This window comes from Antennarius striatus, chromosome 7 (genome assembly GCF_040054535.1).
Source record: "Antennarius striatus isolate MH-2024 chromosome 7, ASM4005453v1, whole genome shotgun sequence".
Lineage (NCBI taxonomy): Eukaryota > Metazoa > Chordata > Actinopteri > Lophiiformes > Antennariidae > Antennarius > Antennarius striatus.
In genome coordinates, this window is record NC_090782.1 from 5,806,297 (window position 1) to 5,827,391 (window position 21,095).

A 21,095-nucleotide genomic window follows, 5' to 3' on the forward strand; every position below is an offset into this window, starting at 1 on the left:
ACATTTATTAGGTTGTGTTTGTGACATCTGTAAGATACTGTACGTCTGCAGCGATGGAGGAGGACACATTTACGTGACAGACAGCAAGACCGAGAAGCTCAGCCCAGTCTGGACCAGCAGAGCCCAGCCGAGCTCGACCCAGCCGGCGCTAATCCATCATCACCACGACTGAATCATTGCGCTGCCAATAAAGCCAGGCGGCAATACATTACAGGCATGTGGCAGGCTTTAGCGATAATGACATTGAGAGGTCCCCTTGGGCTGCAGAAAAAGCCTGGGCACAGGACACACTTGCTTACAGAGGCAGTAATATATGGAAATGCATCAGTGTGTTAGACAGGAGAGAGGATGAGGGAATGAGGAACAGGGTACAGCTCAGTCTATTCATCAGGAAGAGGGAGGAAATGGCCTTCACACTGACCAGCTCTTATCAGGTTTCCAGTGGGGGTCCATGCAGCTGAGTTGATGGGGCATATGTTTTGGACACTGGCCATGTTAGATACAGCAGTGTCAATCGGTTACTTACTGCGTGGGTCAGCAGCAGCTGACCTGAATAATAAAGTCAAAGTGAACCAACAGAGAACTGCTGGTCTGCTATCATTATGTCGCATGGCAGACATTAAAAATAATCTGCCTGTTAAATCCTCGCGTTCACTGCAAACACATACACACACACACACACACACAAATCCACAGTTAGCGCATCTGGGCTGTGGAAGAGAGCTTGATGGTTAAAGATGTCGGCAGGATGAGACGGTGGAACCCTGGAAAACACAACTAGATTGTCACCAGACATTCCTACGGTTTGGAAATCTGTCAGCCTCCATGTGTTAACGCTCCTGGGGGGGGGAACGTTTAGTAAGTTAATTGCTGCCTTTGTGTAGCAAACTCAATAGCAACCTTTGCTTTTAAATTAGGCTTCCTGAGTCATGGTGTGCACAGAAATACGCAGTAGTTAAGGGGTCATTAAGAATTTCTGAAATCCATTCACTGAATATATCCATCGGTTTGAAAATAAAAACTTTTGACATGAGTTAGTGTTGAAATATGTCACGTTTTAATACAAACAGAAGGAGCTCATAATTCTGTGAACTCATTTCCATTAAACTCCAGGATATTTTTCTGAGGAGATAGTTCCCAGGTTGGCTCTGACACTCCTATGATGCAGGGGTGCAAATAGGGGCAACAGTTATGAGATTATACAGAAAAATCTTTGTAATTTGTAAAATCTGTCTGTAGCTCTACAGACAGACCTCAGTACAAGTTTCAGTTTCCTTGTATAGGTTTAATTAAAAGACAAGACACAGAAGAAAAAAGAAAGGCAACAAGAAGTTTGCGCTGATAGAATAAAAGTCTGGATTTATTTCAGTTTATCTATACATTAAACAGGTGTTCCTGAATGCAGCAAGAGAAAACACTGAATAGGATGCTAAGCGTCAAAGACTTGTTCGCATAGCAGAGGTGTGGCCGGTTTAGCAAAGACATGTAGACTCTCTATCACATATTCTTTAGAGTACAACATCTGTGAATGTGGGGTTGCCTCGGGGAGGCTGAAGTAGGGCGAGGGAGCGTTTTACTGCAATCGACTTGAAATTCATTTCACATCATCGTACCAACTGGAAATACCCCGTATAGTAATAACTGTGAAAATAGATCAACATTTCCCTAATGATGACTGCAGTGCAACACCGTTACAGGGGGGAGAATCTACACAAGCATATAACAGGTGTACACCAGAGCAGATCTGTATTGCTCGGTAAAATTCAACTTCATGACACGCAGAAATAGTCCTGTTGGGATTTGTCATGTCGCCATTGTCCCCTTCGACTCACAAGGCTGTGCAGACATTCAAACGTTTGAACAGCCTCCAGAATCACTCCCTGGTTGGCCCTCCACCCAACAGTGATGTGGTACCAGGTGGTTACAACTCCACACCTGCATAGGAATTCAACTACACACAATACTCTCTGGGTCATTTCCATGAACCAGAGCAAAGCTTAAAATTGAACTGCTATGTAACAGTCCAATGAATGGCTTTTAGTGCTTCCATGAAACCAACTGCTGTGGATTTGAACACACACTGCTCCAGTAGAGGAGATCCCCAGCACGCTTCATGTTCACAGACAGAATCTGAGTAAAGAAACAGGCAATAAATCAAATACAATAAAGACAAATACACATTCTGACAGGCAGAGGCAAACACTTAACTTTGGCCCAAAAAAAAGTACATTAATGTCACTGCACAGGGTAAAAGAAAATATAATGCATTTTTTTATATAATTAGTCCAGACCCTGAATTCTGATGAATGACTTAACACCAAGTCAGGAATGAGCAAATCGCTTCATCACATTAATTTAAATTTGAATCGCTTAAGCACATATAAGGGACAAACAATACATTGCAGGAACAATAGATGAATGCAGCAACAAGACAACTGAACCCCCCCCCCAAGGAGCATCCGTGAATGGCTGAATTCTCTGACAATCAGACGATCATAGATGGAGCTCCACCTGGTGCATTCCTAAGCTCATGACTGATTGCATCCCGCACAGACACGAGTACCAAATGAGTCGTTTTCTCTACAACAAACTGACCTCTAAAGTCAGACGGAACACGTTGTGGCCGAGGACGTCCTCTACTGAAACAAACACGGACCGGTCCAGCTGAGATTTGCTTTATGACAACCTGGCATCAGCCAACAGCGGTGTCTTTTAAATTTGTCTTCCAAGTGTGGTCTGATAATGTACTGCATGAAGGTAAACCTGATCTGACCAGTAAAACTGCATATTTCTGAAAACACATGGCATTAATGTAATATTGTTAAACAACATGTGCAAGAAGCAGACACATCCAATGGAAATCAGCAGGTTCTGAGGTACTTCTGAAACTCACAGCTGAGAATAAAATCACTATCTACTTTATTTGGACGTATAGCGTACAAGTTGATACAGTAATAGCAGGGTTTTCACTTTGCTAAATATTTTGGCTTAAGATCTGATAAGCTGAGGGGATAGTAGCGGTTGACACACCTGAATAAAACGGCTGAATGAGGATAAAAACATAGAAAAACAGCACCATTTGAGGTCCGACAGATCAGTTTTTGAACTGTTTGCTGGTAGCACCGTTGACCAGTTAAATCTCAGAATGCGATACAGAGACAGAACACAACCACTGACCAACTGCACGACATAGCAAAGAGTGAAGATCGTGTATATATTCAGAGAAGACTCCTCACACAGACACCCTTTAGAGCAGCATCTTTAAGCAAGTAATAAAACAGATTTTTCTTAAGAATGATATTTTGTACTGAGGTGTTTTACAAGTTTTATAAGCTGTACATGTTGAGTAACCAGGTATACCTTTCCTATAGATTATTTTTAATACACACACATAGTTTCATAGTTTACAGTCACTGACAAACAAACACCAGAGTAACAATGAGGTAGGACGGTGAAGTTAGATGAAGTAGAACCGGTTTGTGGATTGTATACAAAGTTTCTGATACTTTAAGAAAAATATAGGCCTATCAACGCATTACTTTTGTTTTTTTCCTCATTTAAAAGAAGTTTGACGTTGTATCTGAGGCTCAAATGGTAATGTTTTTTCTGTACACCTGGGTGTGAAAGCTGCTAGATGGAGCCATTTATCTTGTTCCACTCAGTGACGCTGGGACTGATCTCTTTTTCCCAATCAAACTGTCAAAAAGCAACATAAAGCTCGCTCACTTCTAAAACTTTGACAGGCTTTCACAACATCAGCCAAACCACGAGCGAATGAGGGCTGAATGCATTTTTAAAACCTACTCCATATAAATGCCAGGAGAATAAGGACCTAGAGGTGGCACAGGAAGAAGATCACAGAAAAAGCGAGGTTACATTTCGTTCCTATTGCTACTTGAGTGTGACAGTCAGAGTGCTGGAAGGTCTGGTGTGTTTCAGAGCAAAAACTGGCCTAAATCATTCAGTAATGGCTCTGACAGGTTACACACTGGTGTATGCTGCTAAAGGGCAGCTAGAACCTAAACTGCTTGTCTGCAAGAGACTTCGACTTTTGATGGTGATTGGCCTTGCCACCACAGATTAAGCCAAATCTGGGTTAAAGACATACAGTACTCCCATACAGCTTTCATCTGCTAAAGATGGTTTTAGTTAAAGGATTAGGCCTCATCGCACTCCAGGAAACCAGCCTTTGAAATGAAGTTAACATTTTAGATGATGTAATAGCTCTATAAATATGCCATCTTAAAGCATTATTTCAACCAGACTCCCGTTTGGAATCAAACAGCAAAGAAACAAACACAAACACAATACACAAGCACGTGTCAGACTTGTTTGCTTTTGCACAGCGTAAAATCTTTTTCTTTTAAATCACATGTATTTTAAATACACCTCTAGCCTCATGTTTCTTTGCAAAGAGAAAACAAAAGGAATATTTAAGAAAAAAAAATAAATATCAATATCTTTTCACTATTTTATTGGCTTTAGATTAGATTTGCCGTTTTAGCTTTGTATGGGGCATTATCTGTGCAAATCATACCGATTCCTCAGTATTTCCCATCTTTAGCTTGAGTCTAGCCTTCAACACTTTGGCTTACATTTACCAGTCTTTGAAAAAGCACATCATTATCTCAATATAAGTCCTATTCAATGTAACAAGCATCTTCACACATTCTTCACAGAGATAACTATATTTAGACTGGTGAATCCCGTTTGGGCTTGAATATCATGTGTTGTTCAAGAGGCCATGATGGAAGTTGTAGTAGCCACTTTCAACATATTGTAACTTGTGGAAATCAAGTTTTCCAAACATCCATAATCAGTCTATAAAGTTTTAAACACTATTTCAAGTGATTTTAAGTAGTAAATCTTTCCAGCTTGTTTTGGAGTATTGGCATATCAGGGGCATGTTTGACAAAATAAAAATCATATCCCATCACTCATTCTTACAAAATAAAAAATAAATTAAAAATTTTAAGGTGCTTCAATTATGATAAAATGATACTTGAGTTCTCAATCTATACTGATATACAAAAAAAAGGACAAAAAGACACAAATACATTTCTTATACATTGAAGAAATTGCCCAGAAGTTTAAAGTGCATTCAATGTAAATGATTTGTGTTAATGTGACTACTGCATCTGAACTGCTAGGTTACTATGGTTACAGATACAGATCTCATCTAACTATGGCAGATTATTACAAGGTACACTGTAAGTGAGCTTCACTAACATCACATGTTGTGAATGTAGTATAATGTAAGGGCTCTGCCAAAAAAGGATGTTAAGGAAAGCCTTATCGCTCTTCTTCCACAAACTTCGCTTTGGCTATGAATGGAACATATTTTCAATTGTTTGTAGATTCCACTACATTTGAATACAACATCAAGTTTAAAGCCAACAATTCACATGAAAATAAAGTAAAAACAAATGCAAGAACATGTCAGGAAATGTGAAATCACAACCGTAATTACATAAACAAACTGTAACATGACTGGAAACTAAAGAATCTATGTCTGTGGAAAATAAAAGTCCTTTTATGTACATTAAATACCTCCAAAACATAAAGAAAAGGCTGATCTGAACTGATATGACAAAAACCAAAGACACAAAATGATAGACGGAAATACCTCAAATAACAAACAAGAATCTAAAGTGTGAAGAGGAGAGAGGCTTGATAGGCAGCTCTGCAGCAGATTCACAGTTAGCCACAGCTAGGTCACAGTTGAGATTTCAATCTGCAGCATTTAGTTCCAACCTGCAGTCAGCCACACAAACCGTTCTGGATCAAAACAATAAAATAACAAAAACACTTAAAAAAACATATAAGAAAAAGGACTTTTCCAAAGTTCTGATGGCATAGTTCAGGGGAAATTGTCACTAAAGCAGCCTTACTTTGTTCCCATGGTGGGAAAGGGGGGTTATTATTAGGTTCAGAGTGCCCAGACGACTTCAGCAATCGTATTCCAGACAGCTTTACCCACAACCAACACTGCTTCCATAAGAAGACCTGAACCGTACAGCGCAGTGTCCACGTTTTCTTCCCCACACTGCGTCACGCAGCACAACATATTCAAAACACGTGCAGGGATAGCAAGTAAATACAGAAAATAGTACCTGTAATCACTTTTGACATTCTCACAGTAAAGTGCAGTTGAAGTTTCATTACTTCAGCTTACTATACATTTACAATCACATCCAACTACAAAACCCAGGAGCATACCGACCCCTGGTGATTGCCAAATCCATTTAAGGCCTTTCTAGGCATAATCATGCCTGTACCACTAGACTTCATAAAGCAGTCCAATTGTCTGAAAGTCACGTGTTAAATCAAGATGATGCCAAACGATCAGAACTCAGTGATTCAAATAAGAAATTGAAATAGCAAGTTATAAACTGACATTTAATCTGTAATAAATTCTCATTTGTTTGGCCTACAGGTGGAGGGGAAAAATCTCTTTGTGCAACGGAATCTGTTGCAAAATGTAAATGGCTGTCACCAATTAAGACTTGTGCATTGGAGACCATGATTGTCCCATCTTATGCAGTAAATACCAACAGTAAACAATCAGCAGTTAAGCAGTCACCAAAATACCCAGTAGTTCACAAGACAGGCCTACTGCAAATGAGCATCATCATAGCATCAGAAGCCTTTTTCTAGGGAAATAACCTCTTACTTTTTAAAAGTTTAAGGAAAATTATGTTCTGACACAGAACAATAAATCAATTTAATAAACGCCTGTAATCTCCCCTTTTGACACAAATGCACATGTCAATAAAAGACGTCTCTGTACCAATCCCGCTGTAAAGCTTATAAAAACACACATAACAGCTCATATCAAACATGTTCACACGTTTCCCTTAACACTGGTGGGTAAAGCTGTCTGAAACTTCACACTGAGGAAGCGGAAAGTTGCTTCGTGGGCTCAGTTTGTTCTCATCTTTCGCATAATTACAGATCCAATATTACAATGTTACAACAACTGTTCCTGAACCTGTGACAGATATCCCCAAAACACTCATACCCAGTCCCCTTGACTTCCTGCAGACCACGGGGAATGGGGTGGCAGAAGGCGCTGGCGTGACAACCGTTGATCTCTACATGCCATCATAGGTGAAATTCTCCATCTTGACTGTCTGTCTGATGAGCAGCTTGGACTCCCGCCTCTCCTCATTCTTGATGGACTTGTTGATGTCCATTATCTTTTCACAAATGTATTTGTTCACTTTGGACAATCTCTGTGTAATCTCTGCACTGTCAGCTGTTTCTTGAGACACTCTGTCGTAGAGACACTCTGGGGAAGGAGTGAGTGGGCAGTCAGACTACATTCAAGTGAAAAAATGCTTCTGGTTAAAAATATAATTCATTGATTCACAGATTGTGAAAAGATACATATTTTTTGTATGTGGTATTTTCATACTTGTGTCACCTTACAAAAGACCTCTCAGAAAGGCTTAAGGCTTAAACCCAGACTGACTGTGTCTTACCTCTGACAATTTTCAATTTGCTGGGTGACAGTGGTGGCTTGGGCAGGGCATCTTTCTTCTTTTTAGTTGCCACTCCTGTAACACTACGGTTTTTGAGGGTTTCTGTGCCCCAGATCATTACAGCCAGGTTCTTCGTGAACTTGGAGTCTCCCTGGGTTCGCTGCAGCTGGTTCCACTTCTCTTCCTCCACCCAGATCCCTCCACCTAGATGCACCTACAGAGATGACGTAAAGACAGAAGCGTTTAAAGTTGCTTGTGGTTACAACTATTTGCACATTTGTCAGAATTACTAAAATCTAAATAGTTTGGATATGCTCAGCAGTTCAGATTAAAATCTGTAGAATGTGCTTGGTGACACTTATAAACTTTGCAATGCACCACTGCAGGACTTCAAACATGTTTAATGAAGAAGAACTGTCTGCACAATCCACTTAGAAAAATAGTTTAAAATTTTTATTTTAATTTGAAAGGCCACATTTAAAAATCATGAACAGAAAGTTTGTTTTACAGGCCGGGCTGGTGCTTCTAAGAAAAAGAAAAATATTTTTTCATACAAAAGTAATTTCTCTCCATAATTGCTTCCAATCTGCAAAAAATTGGTGTCAGCATCAGTATCAGGGGAAACCTGTGCATTTGATGGTATTATATTATTTCACCAAGTTTGGGATGTTTGTGGGTTTGCCAGCTAATATCTAGACACAGGATGTGAGAGTGGGAGACAAATGTGCAAGAAAGAAAAACGGATAAACTGATGGACAGTGGCAAAAATAACAGAAATTTGGGGAGACATAACACAAGGCAGACAAAGTTTGCTCCATGAAGAAAGTAATTATCTCTGGTGGATGATGGGCTGTGCACTCAAAACCACCATCAGGAAACATGTGACTCTGGTATTTAGAGCCAAGAAGGGAAACAGAACACAGTGTCTACAAACCTCCCCAGAAAAATTCTACCCTTAAAAATCTTAAGAAAGAAAAGAATTCAACAAACTTAATCATTACAGTGGCAACCCTGTTTGCCAGGGACATTTGTTTTGGGGGTAAACAATTCAGTTTCACTGCCAATGTTTCATGCTGGTGTAAAACCTCTACATCTAAAATGACGTGGCAGGCTGTAGCCTATCATCCATACCAGCTGTCACTTATACCACTTAACAACTCCCAAGGGGCAACGCTGAAAAAGGATCCATACATAAGCTCGAGCCACCGACTGCTTGTAGCCTGGATTACCTCCACTGTGAATCTGGCCTCTAGCTCTCTATACAGGACCACTTCACACTGCATAAACCCGCACCAAACACTCAGCTGATTGCTGTTCTAGAACGACTACCTTAGTCTCTTCAGAGAGTTAAAGCACCAGGGGCATATATGCCCCCCATTTCCTTCTCACCTCTCTTATCAAGGTAAAGACTTTAGGCTAACTTCCAAAAGCCTTTTCCCAGTGTTCCCTAATGTACTTTAGGCCCCTGGCCAGCAGGACAAGCATTTCACTACCCTTAAGTTAGACCAGACAGTGTTCAGTCTCCTTCTTCATTGCCTTCCTCTCTCTCTCACTCATTTCTCTTCTACTGCCCTCTTTCTCTCTCACACAGGCTAACCTGTCACTCACTTTAAATTCCTCTTGTGCAAATAATTGATATGGGGTCCCTGATGTAGGAGATTTCTAATTTGCAAGTGTTCTTCACGCATGACGTAGCTGCAGGCCCCAGAGCTTGTAGTACCAATTCCCCCCCTGTCATCAGAGACAGGACGCTGGTTGACTTACAGCAGTGAGAGGAGTAAAGAACCCTAACAGGCCAATAAACACTGATGATGGTGGCTGGGGTTGCAGGAATAATAATTTTCTCAACCTTGTTTACCTGCTAAAATAGGGTAGCCAATGGAATGGGGCTTTACAACTACAGAGCCATGGCCCTAAAAATACAGCATTTCCTACTAAATCTGGCAATTTCCCAGAGTCATCCTCTGGGAAAGAGCTGGACATACAGAGGGGGATTCAGGAATCTCAATTGGTAAGAAGGGCTGTTGGGCTAGTTGGTGAGTGGTGGTGATTGTTCCTATTTGTAATGTTATATTAATGCATAGTAATTACAATACATTCAACCATTAACTTGTTTCTCAATTCAGCTTTATAGAAAGCACTGGCTTGTTTTAAGGATTTAACACTAGGAAGTGTTTAAATGTGTTAACGGACTACGCATAAAAGACTTGTCATTCAGCTGCTGAGAGCTGCCATCTTTCAATACCACGTTTTCAACCAGCGCTCTTGGTCTATTTTTGCAAACAGCTGATTAATTTTTATTGTTTGTTTACAAATGGAAGACTCTGCCTTGAAGAACAAATATGGAGACAAAAAGATTAAGTGATTAAAGCAGAACAACCACAAACCAACAAAAGGTTGGCAGCATATAAATACTGATAACAAACAGGACAACCCAGGTGAAATGGTGATATTCATATGGGTGACAGTTAAGTCTCTTCTTGTCTACAGACGTACCTTTCCATCGTTGCAGGTGTACACTGTTCTTGGTGAGGGTGAGTAGCTGGAACTGGTGTTGGCTTCTTCTCTGCACGTCTCCTGGGCTTCCACAATGGGTTCAACCACTTCAGCCTTGATTGTCTGAGTGCCATTGTCATGCATAGGCTCTGCAGATTTAAAAGAAATATTTCATATTTTGGCAATGCACGCAGGCCATTCATCAGCTGCTGGTCAACTAACCCAATAAAAGGATGACTTTTATTGGGTTAAAACTGTGTTCAGTTACACTTAACAACATGTTAGTGGTACACAGCCAGGTGCATATTAATCCCTTACCCATAGTATCTGGCAGCATGTGGCCATGATTGTCCAGTCTTTGCCACTGGAACCCTGCCCACCTGCTTGGTTGCTCACTCCCCACCTTGGGTCTAGGGTTCCCTGAGCTTCAAGGCCATTTTTTCTAAGCTGGCATGGTGGCTGGGCTTAAGCTTCAGCGTAGCTGATGAGTTTTAAGTTTGGTCAGTGCCCTCCATCCCTTGCCCGACAGCACTCCAGGGTGCTCTAATCTTTAGCCTGTCCATTAGATCCTCTCACCAGAGCCCGGCGCCTCTGTTTAGATCTATGTGGAGCCTGAGGTTAATACCAACATCTGGCAAAACTGGGGTTTGTACACTGCAGAGACACCACTATATAGCAAAGAGTTAGCAGCTACAGTGCTTTTCATTCCCCTTGCTGTATTTACTTCTTTAGTGGGAGATCCATTAGACTCCTACTGGTAGATTATTACACGTAAAAACAGTTAGGACACAGTGTATAATGTGAAATTAACCAAATGAAATAATTTGCCAATTTCTCTGACAAACTCAATTTGGAGTAAAAAGACAAAGTTTTGAATGTTTCACCACATCAGCTTCATCAGTTTCTCTTTGTAAATGTATTTTTACTCTGATTTTGACCCCAACTCCATATTTCAAGGAAACTGTGGCAAGGGTGATTAAAGATTAGGAAAGCTGTGAAATGCTTAATAACAGCTGAATAGACCACTGACTGGTAACAGATTTAGTATCAGGGGTATCCTTGAAAGGCTCAATCAATGGGGCCAAGTTAGGAACACAACTATATAATGATTTATAAGATGAGCTCAGGAACACTTTCAAGAAGTGTTTTCATTGAACATGGCAGAGATTGCAAATGACTTCTTCTGTTCTTATTTAATCTATGTTTTAAATAGTTTCCCACCATTTTTTGGAACCTGAGCTATAATTTCAATTGTCTATATTTGTCCTATCTGGAGATTTGGCCACACAATTCAAACAAATGCATCTGATACTCAGACTACTAAAACACCTTACGTAACTGAGACTTTAAACCTTGCATATTTAAAATATATCTGCTATACATGGATATATTGCTTTGTTTTAAAGCAATATAACCATGTGCATCGATGAAACTTACCTTCATCAATGGGAGTGCCTTATCATTGGCATAATAACCGTTTGAAACAGTGGTATATGGTGTAAATACACAGGCATCTTGGTTGGAGCAATTCACAAAGGATGAGCAGAAGGGGAATAAATGACAGACCATGTGATAGAACTGAATACAACCCTCATTGAATTTCTAAATCTATACACAAGATGCATAGATGTATATACAAGAGTCTATACCCAAAGGGTTAAGAATTATGAAGAGGCCTTTACCTCAAAATGTTTCACAAAGGAATTGCAATGTGCTCGTTTTTCAGAGTAAATGGTGCTTGGCCTTTACTAGTGCTCTTAAAACATTACTAGATCCTTTTTAGGCTAGAAGGGTATAAATAAATGCTTTGTCTCAGTACACAGTAAACACTACAATCATAAGGTGTTCATACAATTTCCTCCTACAGATGTTTCTGCCCAACAATGTCATTTTATGACATAACATTTTGTACCTCTGTATATTTTCCTCCTCTACTAAATGTAAGTACCAACTAATCCTGTAGACCTTTTTGAAATGGCTGATAAAGGTTACTAATAAACAGCATCAGCAGTGGTTTCTGTGTTGGTATATGTGCATGTGGCACCTCACCGCTGCCTAGTCTCATTAGAAGCACGTCTTGCAGCCTCCTATTGAAGTCCCTTAGTTCCTTGACTTCTGTCAGCAAACTGCCATATTCCTTCAGCTTCTTGGCCTGCTGCACTAGCTGCCTACGAGTTCTCTCCAGCTCCTGTTGCAGTCGTCGCATTTCCTCCTCTTGCTGCCTGTAGCTGTGAACCAGTTCCTCATATAGGACTCTAGGAACCACAGCTGCTGCTACCCCAGACATACAATCTGTGTCCACTTCTGAATGTTGTTGTTGGTGCTGGTGATGATGTCGCTGATGCTCTGCCTCAATATCTTCATCTTCATCATCTGCATCGTCTCCTTCCTCAGCCAACCGGTCCTCATCCAGGTCCTCCTCGTATTCCATACAGGAATTAGCTGCATTTCTCTCCAGGCGAGCTACTACTGCTGCTAGACTCTTGGAAGGGTTGGAAAGGGGGCGCCCATGGTCCTGGGACATAGCCTGATCACAGTAGAAATAAATACATAAGTAAGCAAACAAACACATACACATATACTGTATATACAGTAACCCCGTGCTTATATACTTATACTTATATACTTCATGATGCACGGCTTCACTACATCACAGATTTTTAGTAGGTAGTCTCATGATATCATACGCGCTTGCTATTGGCTGACAGCTTCCATGTGTGCGCTATGTTCCAAGACTCACTTAATACAGTGCACTGTGTATTACAGAAACACTTTTCGTGAATACACAAGTGCTTTAAACAGTCTACAAGAGTGGGGGATCAGGTAATACAGATATAAGGTGGTTTAATATCAGTATGGGGATGGTTCAAAAATGTTTAAATTACCGTAAATAATAAAATAGTTTGTTACAATATCGCAGAATTTTGTTGCTCACGGGTGGTCCTGGATCGCATTAAACGTAAGAGGGATTATGAGGGATTATGTACATATATGTACATATACATATGTGTGTGTGTATATATATTTATACACACACTCATCTACCTATATATATATATATATATATATATATATATATATATATATACATACATACATACATAAACAGTATATACACACATATATACATATACATACACACACACACACACACACACACACATATATATATATATATACACACACACATATGTGTGTATGTATATATATATCTTCTTTTCCTTTCGGCTTTTCCCTTCAGGAGTTGCCACAGCGAATCAGTTGCCTCCATCTAACCCTGTCTCCTGCATCCTCTTCTCTCACACCAACTACCTTCATGTCCTCTTTCACTACATCCATAAACCTCCTCTTTGGTCTTCCTCTAGGCCTCCTGTCTGGCAGTTCAAAACTCAGAATCCTTCTACCAATATATTCACTATCTCTCCTCTGGACATGTCCAAACCATCTCAGTCTGGTCTCTCTGACTTTATCTCCAAAAACTCTAACATGTGCTGTCCCTCTGATGTACTCATTCCTGATCCTATCCTTCCTGGTCACTCCCAGAGAGAACCTCAGCATCTTCATCTCTGCTACCTCCAGCTCGGGCTACCTCTTTTCCTCAGCGACACTGTCTCTAGACCAAACAACATCGCTGGTCTCACCACAGTTTTGTATATAACATTTGAATGTGCGGATGACATTATAGTGTCCCAAAAGAAAAAAATTGACATAATAATAATAAACAGATTACCCTCAACAGAAGCCTTTCTGTGAGTGAGTTAGGTACTATATTTGTAAATGGGCACAGATACAAAAGATCAAAGTCTCTAGATTCCGTCCAAACAAGGTCCTTTTATATTGACAATTTCCTACTCGTTAAACAAAAGAGGCTTTGATTTACAGTCACCAGCTCTCATGATGAGAAAGAGGGTACAATTTTACGGTAAAAACGGTCCTAGATTAAATACAAACAGTTTTTTTATTTTTTTCTGATTAAAACAACATTAAATTTCAATCTGAAATGACACAACAGACGGATTGCAAAGTGTTTGTTTTGACTGTGTGGGTCTCAATAGGAGGAGTCACTGAGTTCTTTGATGAGCTGCTCAGAGGATTTGTCTGTGAAAGGGCAGTTGTCCAGAGTGCTGAATTTGTGTTAATCCAGCATATGGTTAAAAATAGCGTGGGGGATTTTGGGTGTCAGCCAAGTTTATGAAAAAGTGACATTCTACATCTATCATTAAATACATCTATGAAGAGAGGCATTTAAAATACAGTATAGGAAAATGTGTTGTGTATGCATCAATATTAGGCATTAGTTTGACATATTTCCTCACGTTTACATTTTAAGTGCAATAATAAAATTATTTTGTGTCCACATTGAAGTAGCACATGACTTTTCTGATAATAAAAGTCATTTAAATGGAAAAATGTTTTACTGTTTTAGGATAATTTGTTGATAGTAGTTTGTACCTGTTTACTGGACTATGTGATTTTTGTTATGATTAAATCACTGAGTTGGTACTTTAAAATGAACAGATAAGAAACAGATCACTGAAAAAGGTGTGATCAAATTGTTCATAAATGTCAGCAATTAAACTAAACAAGCTCAAAATACTGTTAATGTCAGATAAGCCTACCTTTTTATGTCTAAGTGGCATTCTCTCCTCTCCAAAACTGTTCTCAATAGAGTTTCCAGAATTCTTGAAGGACATCTTGGGGATTTTCATCTTCTTTTGCATTATTCTGTCTTCAATTTCCACTACTGTGTCTGTGGAGTGCAGAAAAGGCATCAAGAATCATGTGAAGTTCCAAAAAGTTAAAAGGGATTTCACAAAAATGTGACATGATTTTAAAATGTTGGTCTTTCCATTCAGTCATGTCATAATAACTTCAGCACTTTCGGCTTTGACCTAATGTGCAGTGGCTATACAGACATTAGAACACACGCACAGACAGATCATACTGGGAGATCAGGGATGTACATTGGCTTTGCTGCAGATCGCGGACATTAAAAAAAAACCACACAATCACTTGTAAACACTGGTGGCCACGGAAGCCACCAGTGACCGACTCATTCCACGCGTCTACGTCAGCACATTAACATGATGCACTGTCATGAAAAAGCCATAACAATTGCATGCTGGTGACGGAGCCGCTTGCCAGTGGTCTGCGTTCATGTTTCAGACACAGCCATGACTGCAGCGACGCGTCTCCCGTGGCAGCGACCCACAGACGAGCCTGCTAGCAGGCTAACCGCGACCGATCGAAGCTAGCATTTTTGTACATGTTCATCCGTCGATAAAACGATGACAGGTGACCGAGAGGCTGTATGCGTTTATAATGTAGCCACAGCGTTAAGCTAACTAGCGCTCCGATGCTAACGGGGGAGCGTTAGCTCGCTGTTGTAAACAACCTTGTGGCTGGCTAACTTTACACGCCGCGTATGTAGCGAACCAGCCAGCGATTCTCTATCGAAACTGAATAGCGTGCTCTTATTTAAGAAATAACCAAAATGTAATGCGTTGACAACGTATGACTACCCACCAAACTTGTCTAAGCATGTCGAACTAGCTTACGTATGTAGCTAGTCACAGCCCGGGACATCGTTGTGGCTACCAGTGTCAGCCTCCAGCTGATCACGTTCTGACAGATCGGACAAAGGGGCTTCCTTTGACACGTCCCACAATTTCGCGCACACAAACGCTACTCAGCTAGACAGTAAAAACAAACCTTAAAAATAGAAAGGCGGGTCTACTAAGAGGACAACTTACCTGCAAGGGCAAGGATCTGTGCTTCGCACTGCTGGCCTGCGCTGCCATTCTCCTCAGCTCTGTGAACCAGATACACCTTCTGATTATCAAAATCTGTTTTGTGCAGAGGTCTGAAATCTTCGATATTTGAAACGGGTAACGCGTAGCACATATCGTCTTCAAAGAATCTAACAAAAGCATACATTATCTACTCCTCTTTGGTCCAGCACTTTGGATATGGTTGAGAGATTTTCCTCACAAAGTATTAAAAATATATGTACACATAGGGAACTGGGGATGCTCTGCGCTCGACTACTGTTGCCTGGTCCACATCACCAGAGCAGAACATCAAGGCATGAGCAATAGATGTGACGTTTGATTTGATAAATGCTACACAGAATAATCACAAACGATTTTGATATTTTGTCACAAACCTCAATCAATCAACTTTTATTTGTAAAGCGCTTAATCACAAACAGAGACATTTCAAAGCGCTTAAACCTGAAAAAAAAGTCTGTTGCTCCTGTATTTTAATTCTAATATCGATCAGTTTTTTTTCCCCGTCAAACTTCAAGCAGCTCGAGAGAACGCGATTTACAATAATTCAATAAACTATTAATGTTTTTTTTTATTTTTATTTTTTACTTTGGCGCTTGTAGTGCGTGCGCACAATTGTGTGTGTGTGTGTGTGCGTGCGTGTGTGTGCGTGTGTGCGTGTGTGTGTGTGTCGGCGCGGGTTATTGTAATCGAGAGGCTAAGAAAAGTGTTCTACAATAAAATGTTATAATAGAAAATAAATTGACCTGATCAATACTAATATCAACAAAGATATATTTTTGTTGTGTTTTAAGAACTTCATTTAGGGATTAGGGAATGTCAGTCATGCTGGATCATTACCCTCATCTCTTTTGATGCCCATCACCCTTGTCTTAAGAGAATTATTACAGAAAGCTGCAGGGGGAAAAGTCACCTGTCTGGTCAAGATTCACTGGTCTGTGCTTTCATGGGTTTCCTTGTGTACACTTGTCATCTGTTTCTATTATCAAAACAGAAAGGTTAAGGATAGCTGACAGAAGTGCACTCCTGGGTGTTGTATGAGAGCCATGTGGTGATACAACAGGATGGGCTTCTCACTGTTGTTACTCCAATGGAGAGCACCACAGTCGATAAATGACACCGTTTTGTTCTGCTTCAGCTGCTGTAATTGAAAATTAACTGATGCAGAACTATATGGAGCTCTTTTTTCTTCTCTGATATTTTTTTTCATAGTTTCAGGCCTTTACTTAGTTATTACTACTGTTTCAAATTCCAACTTGCCTTTGGTATTTGTTTACTGTGCTGTGTGACCAATCTCGATGTGGCCAATGTATACAAAAAATATAAGGGAAAACAATGAGAATAAATCTCAAAGCTTAGATGGCAGTTGTTTAATTTACTGAAGTAGCATTTATGGCTTGTTTCATACAAGTTGTTTTCACCCTCCAGCTATGTTATTGACTGGGAAGGAGTGTCTGTTTCACTTTTCTGTAAAGCACCATCCTTTAAAGTTTCAAATGTTACGTGTATGCACTTTCACACAAAGTTAGTAGATACACTGTTTTTTTTTTATAAATCCTCATTTAAGCGAGGATTAATTTGTTTTGTTTCAGGCCACAGTCATTTAGTATACAGTATATCAGTAAGGTGATACTCTGGCTGAGCTCCACAGTCATAACAGGAGAGAGAGCGACAGACAAGAGATCAGAGCAGCTTCTCAACAAGTCTAACAGAGGATTACTGTTAATCTAAGCTTCTGTTCAATGGCTCTCCTATCCTAGGGGCTGGGATTGTCAACATACGGCTGTTCAGTTTGTGGAGCTTTCTGTTTTTTGAAGTGGCCACTGTTCTAACAGGGAGCACTACTCCATTTAAAAGTGATGTTGTTCCTGCAGCCTAAAGAAGTTCAATCAATTTTTTTAAAAACAACCTTAAGTTAGAGTTTATGAAGGTGCATCACAGATGGAAGTCTGCCTGGAGACACAATAAAATTTGAGATCCCAAAATTTATTCTAATTTACACACTTTTCTGACTGTGACAATATTCATATTTTTCAAGAAAGGCCCTTCAAACACATCACATTTCAAAACAAAACATTTCAAAAACACATTTCATCATAAATTCAACACTGCTGCTGTTCTTACAACTGAGTTATTACCTGTATTGTCATCACACACATTACAATTCCTGAGAGCACAACGTAGAGAATTTACTGTTATACCATTTTTTTTTATTTTTTTTTTACAAATTCATGTTCTTGGAACACTTTTATAATGAATTAGTCTTCATATGGTAAAGTGCACCAAGTGAGGATTTATGAGGACTGCTCCAAAACTCAAAACATAACCTATACATTCCTTCATACTCACTGTAGTGGTTTCATGGTACTTTGCTCCATTGCACTGCTGAACCCTCTTAGTCAATGATGTTGCACACATGCATAGTTTTCTCTGTGAAATGTAAGGCTCGCTGCTTACTGCAGTACGTACGCCACTTGTCCGTATAACAAATTGTCATTTTAAAAAAATGAACATTCAATTGACAGACAATATGAAGATAATGTATTTAATCCAATATACGGTATATTAAATGTTTTTTTATATATTGCTATCAATAAGTTAACCCACTGCTATGTAAACCTGTCACAACTGGATACACCAACATATTTTATGATGTTCCTGGACTTTTAATTGTGGTGCATTTCCTTTGTGTGTTCATGTGTAGCAGTGCATCCCATGTCAACCGTTATATTGGTTTGTAAGAGTTCAATGGACATCATAAGACAGTATGGCTGCTTCTTTCACCACACAGTGGTGGGAGCTGTTGCATGTAGCAGATTAGATATTTTTCCTGACTGCCTTGTTACATGATTGTAATGTAAAGCTCTGGCTCTGCCATTGAATGATCCATGATGCTCATGTCAGTAGATTCTCCTTGAATTGTTACACACCTTGAGAGATAAACAGTCAGAGGCACTAAAGACTAATTTAATCCTCCACTCAAAGCACAATTTGCACAACCAGATGAAGCCATTAACAAAACTAAACCAACCTGCCAGAAATTGATGATGAAATAGAACTGATTCTGACATTTGTGTTCCATTCATCCTTTTCATTCAATAGATAAATAAAGGAGATTCTTACATTTATGCAAAATAATTGCAATGAACTGAACTAGTCCAAATCACATGGTAATGTAACACTCGGGAGAGGCCTACCACTAATTAAAGTTAAGTATAAAATGACCTTTATAGTATATAGAACAATATTAACAGGGACATGTTAAATATCTGATGAAAGCTATGAACCCAATGTGGTGAGTTAGCCTTTAAAATTATGATGGGAATTAAAACCACAGCTGCTGTTTATTCAATAAATCCTATCAGTTCATTTCGCAAGTAGTTAATCAAGCACACAAGATATCTTGAACCAAACATCAGCGTGTTAATTAACCAAAGATACAGTGATTCATTAAATAATCCATAAAATACTATTTTAGGTATGTTTTTACCTCTAAGGGCATTCGATCAGGTAAAGTCTCGGTAAGGACAGAAGCCAGACATCATGTCCTCCCTATTAGCTCCACAGTGCCAGGCTCATCTATCTTTATTGGCCATCCATTAGCCTGCATTAAAGGGAGACACGGGCTAATAGCAGTAATGATGCCGATGATGGAATTAGGCTGTGGGTACACACGTCATCATCTCAGTGTTGCGCCGGGAATCATAAAGACTTCACACTGCCCCACAGACAAATAGATAAAACAAATGATCCCTTTGTGTGACTGGTAAGTGTTTGTGAATAAATATGCAAACCAGAAAAAAATATGACAGGAAAAGGGAGAGCAGAAAAATTTTTTTATGGGGTGTGTGCTTTAATTTGATGACACATAGACAGTCAATCAAAAGGCACCACCTGTGCCAGTCTGTGGGATGGACAGATGCTGGTACAGGTGCGTGCATGATGATGTTTGGGTTGTGACTGTGCCAGCCTGAGCAGACAGCAGACCCAGCAAACTGATGATACTAGGCATTAGATAGCGAGGATGGAGGGATAACACAACCTTCTGGAAAGATGCTCTGACATTGGAAAAACATGACCAAAATGAAGATGCCGACATCTGCCTTCAAGATGACACATTTAGAGAAGTGGAACCATATTTTATGGGTAATGTACTACCATGATCAATCACAACTGCTTACAGTCTGGGTAAAAAACATTTTCCTATTACGTTGTTTAACCAGTAGTTCTCTTACGATGCTTTTTAATGAGCACTTTATGAATTTCTAATCAACCGTGAAGAAGTCATTCAACAATTTAAAATGTGATAGTCCATGAAATGAATAGCACAGCCTCTCCTGAGCACCCCAGTTTGTACTAATGCAGCACAGCCTGAAAACAAACCTTTGGCTAAAGAAGAAAGATGGGATTAAGAAAGACAGACACAATGCACATGCACCGACACACATAAACTCACAGAGACAAACCTTGGTGGGAATAAAGCCTTCATTAAGTTTTTAGAATAGCATCAGCACTGGCTCTCCTTTTTTATACTCAGTGATCCACCCAGGAGACATTGATCTTTTTCATAAGGAACATAATGGCCACCAGATATATACTGATCATATGTCAACATCAGTCAATCCAGTTCATTAAGACCGCTCCACCTCCTACTGTGGCACTGTATTGATCTTGCCAGTGTCGCCAGAGTTATTCTCAGATAACTAGCTAAGGAATCCACAGTGGCGAGTAAAACAATAGACAACAGGGAACAAACAAGCAAAAACACATAAAAGCACAAAGATTGCCCCATCTTTGTAGAAGCAACATGGACCATCTGTGCCGGTACCCTTTCTGTATCACCATCAAAAGTCAGACACGACACAAGAAATCCTAAAAGTATCAAAGCAGTCCCTGAGTTCCAGAGAGAATTTTTCTTATGCCTCTAATACCTTTTCCACCATCTCTTCTCCTCTAATCTCCACTTATCTGTCAGCCAGGTGAGCTGCAACGCATGGCTGGTGGGCAAGCTTTGGTCTGTGGGAATACAGCTCATCTTAATGGTATTCCCCCCCACCCCCCTTCTCCTTCTCTTACCCTCTCCTCCAGGGCTGCTGTCAAACAGAGACTGAGGAAGCCAGAGAACTTTTCATTGCCTCTATGGCTGACAGCAGGGAGCCACTGGGATTGGACGAGCGTCCACTGCCACCCATCATGCAGAGGGGCAGCAAGACTCACAGGTGTGCAGCGTCTGACAGATAATAGCGGATAAATCTAAGGCCAACCAGCAGCTGACTTCTGCAAGGAGACTTGCGGTGGTGCAGTGGTGGGCCGAGTGGGGAAGGAG

General features: G+C 40.0%; 2 protein-coding genes across 5 annotated transcripts in view; both read right to left on the minus strand.

Moving 5' to 3' along the window:
* The window catches only part of agbl4 (AGBL carboxypeptidase 4), a 285,402-nt gene that overhangs the window by 55,357 nt on the left and 208,950 nt on the right, over positions 1-21,095 (minus strand). The window lies entirely within an intron of this gene.
* bend5 (BEN domain containing 5) lies at positions 1,343-16,008 on the minus strand. Of its 4 annotated transcripts, none has more exons than XR_011036803.1 (7): positions 15,734-15,981; positions 14,600-14,730; positions 12,030-12,507; positions 9,981-10,129; positions 7,485-7,698; positions 7,022-7,291; positions 1,343-5,778 (listed from the first exon to the last, which is right to left on the minus strand). XR_011036803.1 is itself a non-coding variant. In XM_068320265.1 (7 exons), exons 3-7 carry the CDS (start codon positions 14,699-14,701, stop codon positions 7,095-7,097), a joined length of 1,140 nt encoding a protein of 379 aa, XP_068176366.1. In that variant the 5' UTR covers positions 14,702-14,730; positions 15,734-15,792; positions 15,916-16,008; the 3' UTR covers positions 1,343-7,094. The 4 variants fall into 4 exon arrangements, 3 of the variants coding, with proteins under 3 accessions (XP_068176366.1, XP_068176365.1, XP_068176367.1); XM_068320265.1 differs by having other exon boundaries at positions 1,343-7,291; positions 15,734-15,792; positions 15,916-16,008; XM_068320264.1 differs by having other exon boundaries at positions 1,343-7,291.

Bases quoted from the DNA above. Each gene is read 5' to 3' on its own strand.
- bend5 (XM_068320264.1), bottom strand. From the start codon at position 15,917: ATGTATGCTTTTGTTAGATTCTTTGAAGACGATATGTGCTACGCGTTA. The intron at 14,731-15,733 runs GTAAGTTGTCCT...TGCACTCCACAG, and splicing joins ACAGATCCTTGCCCTTGCAG to ACACAGTAGTGGAAATTGAA. The intron at 10,130-12,029 runs GTGAGGTGCCAC...TTAAATCTGCAG, and splicing joins TCTAATGAGACTAGGCAGCG to AGCCTATGCATGACAATGGC.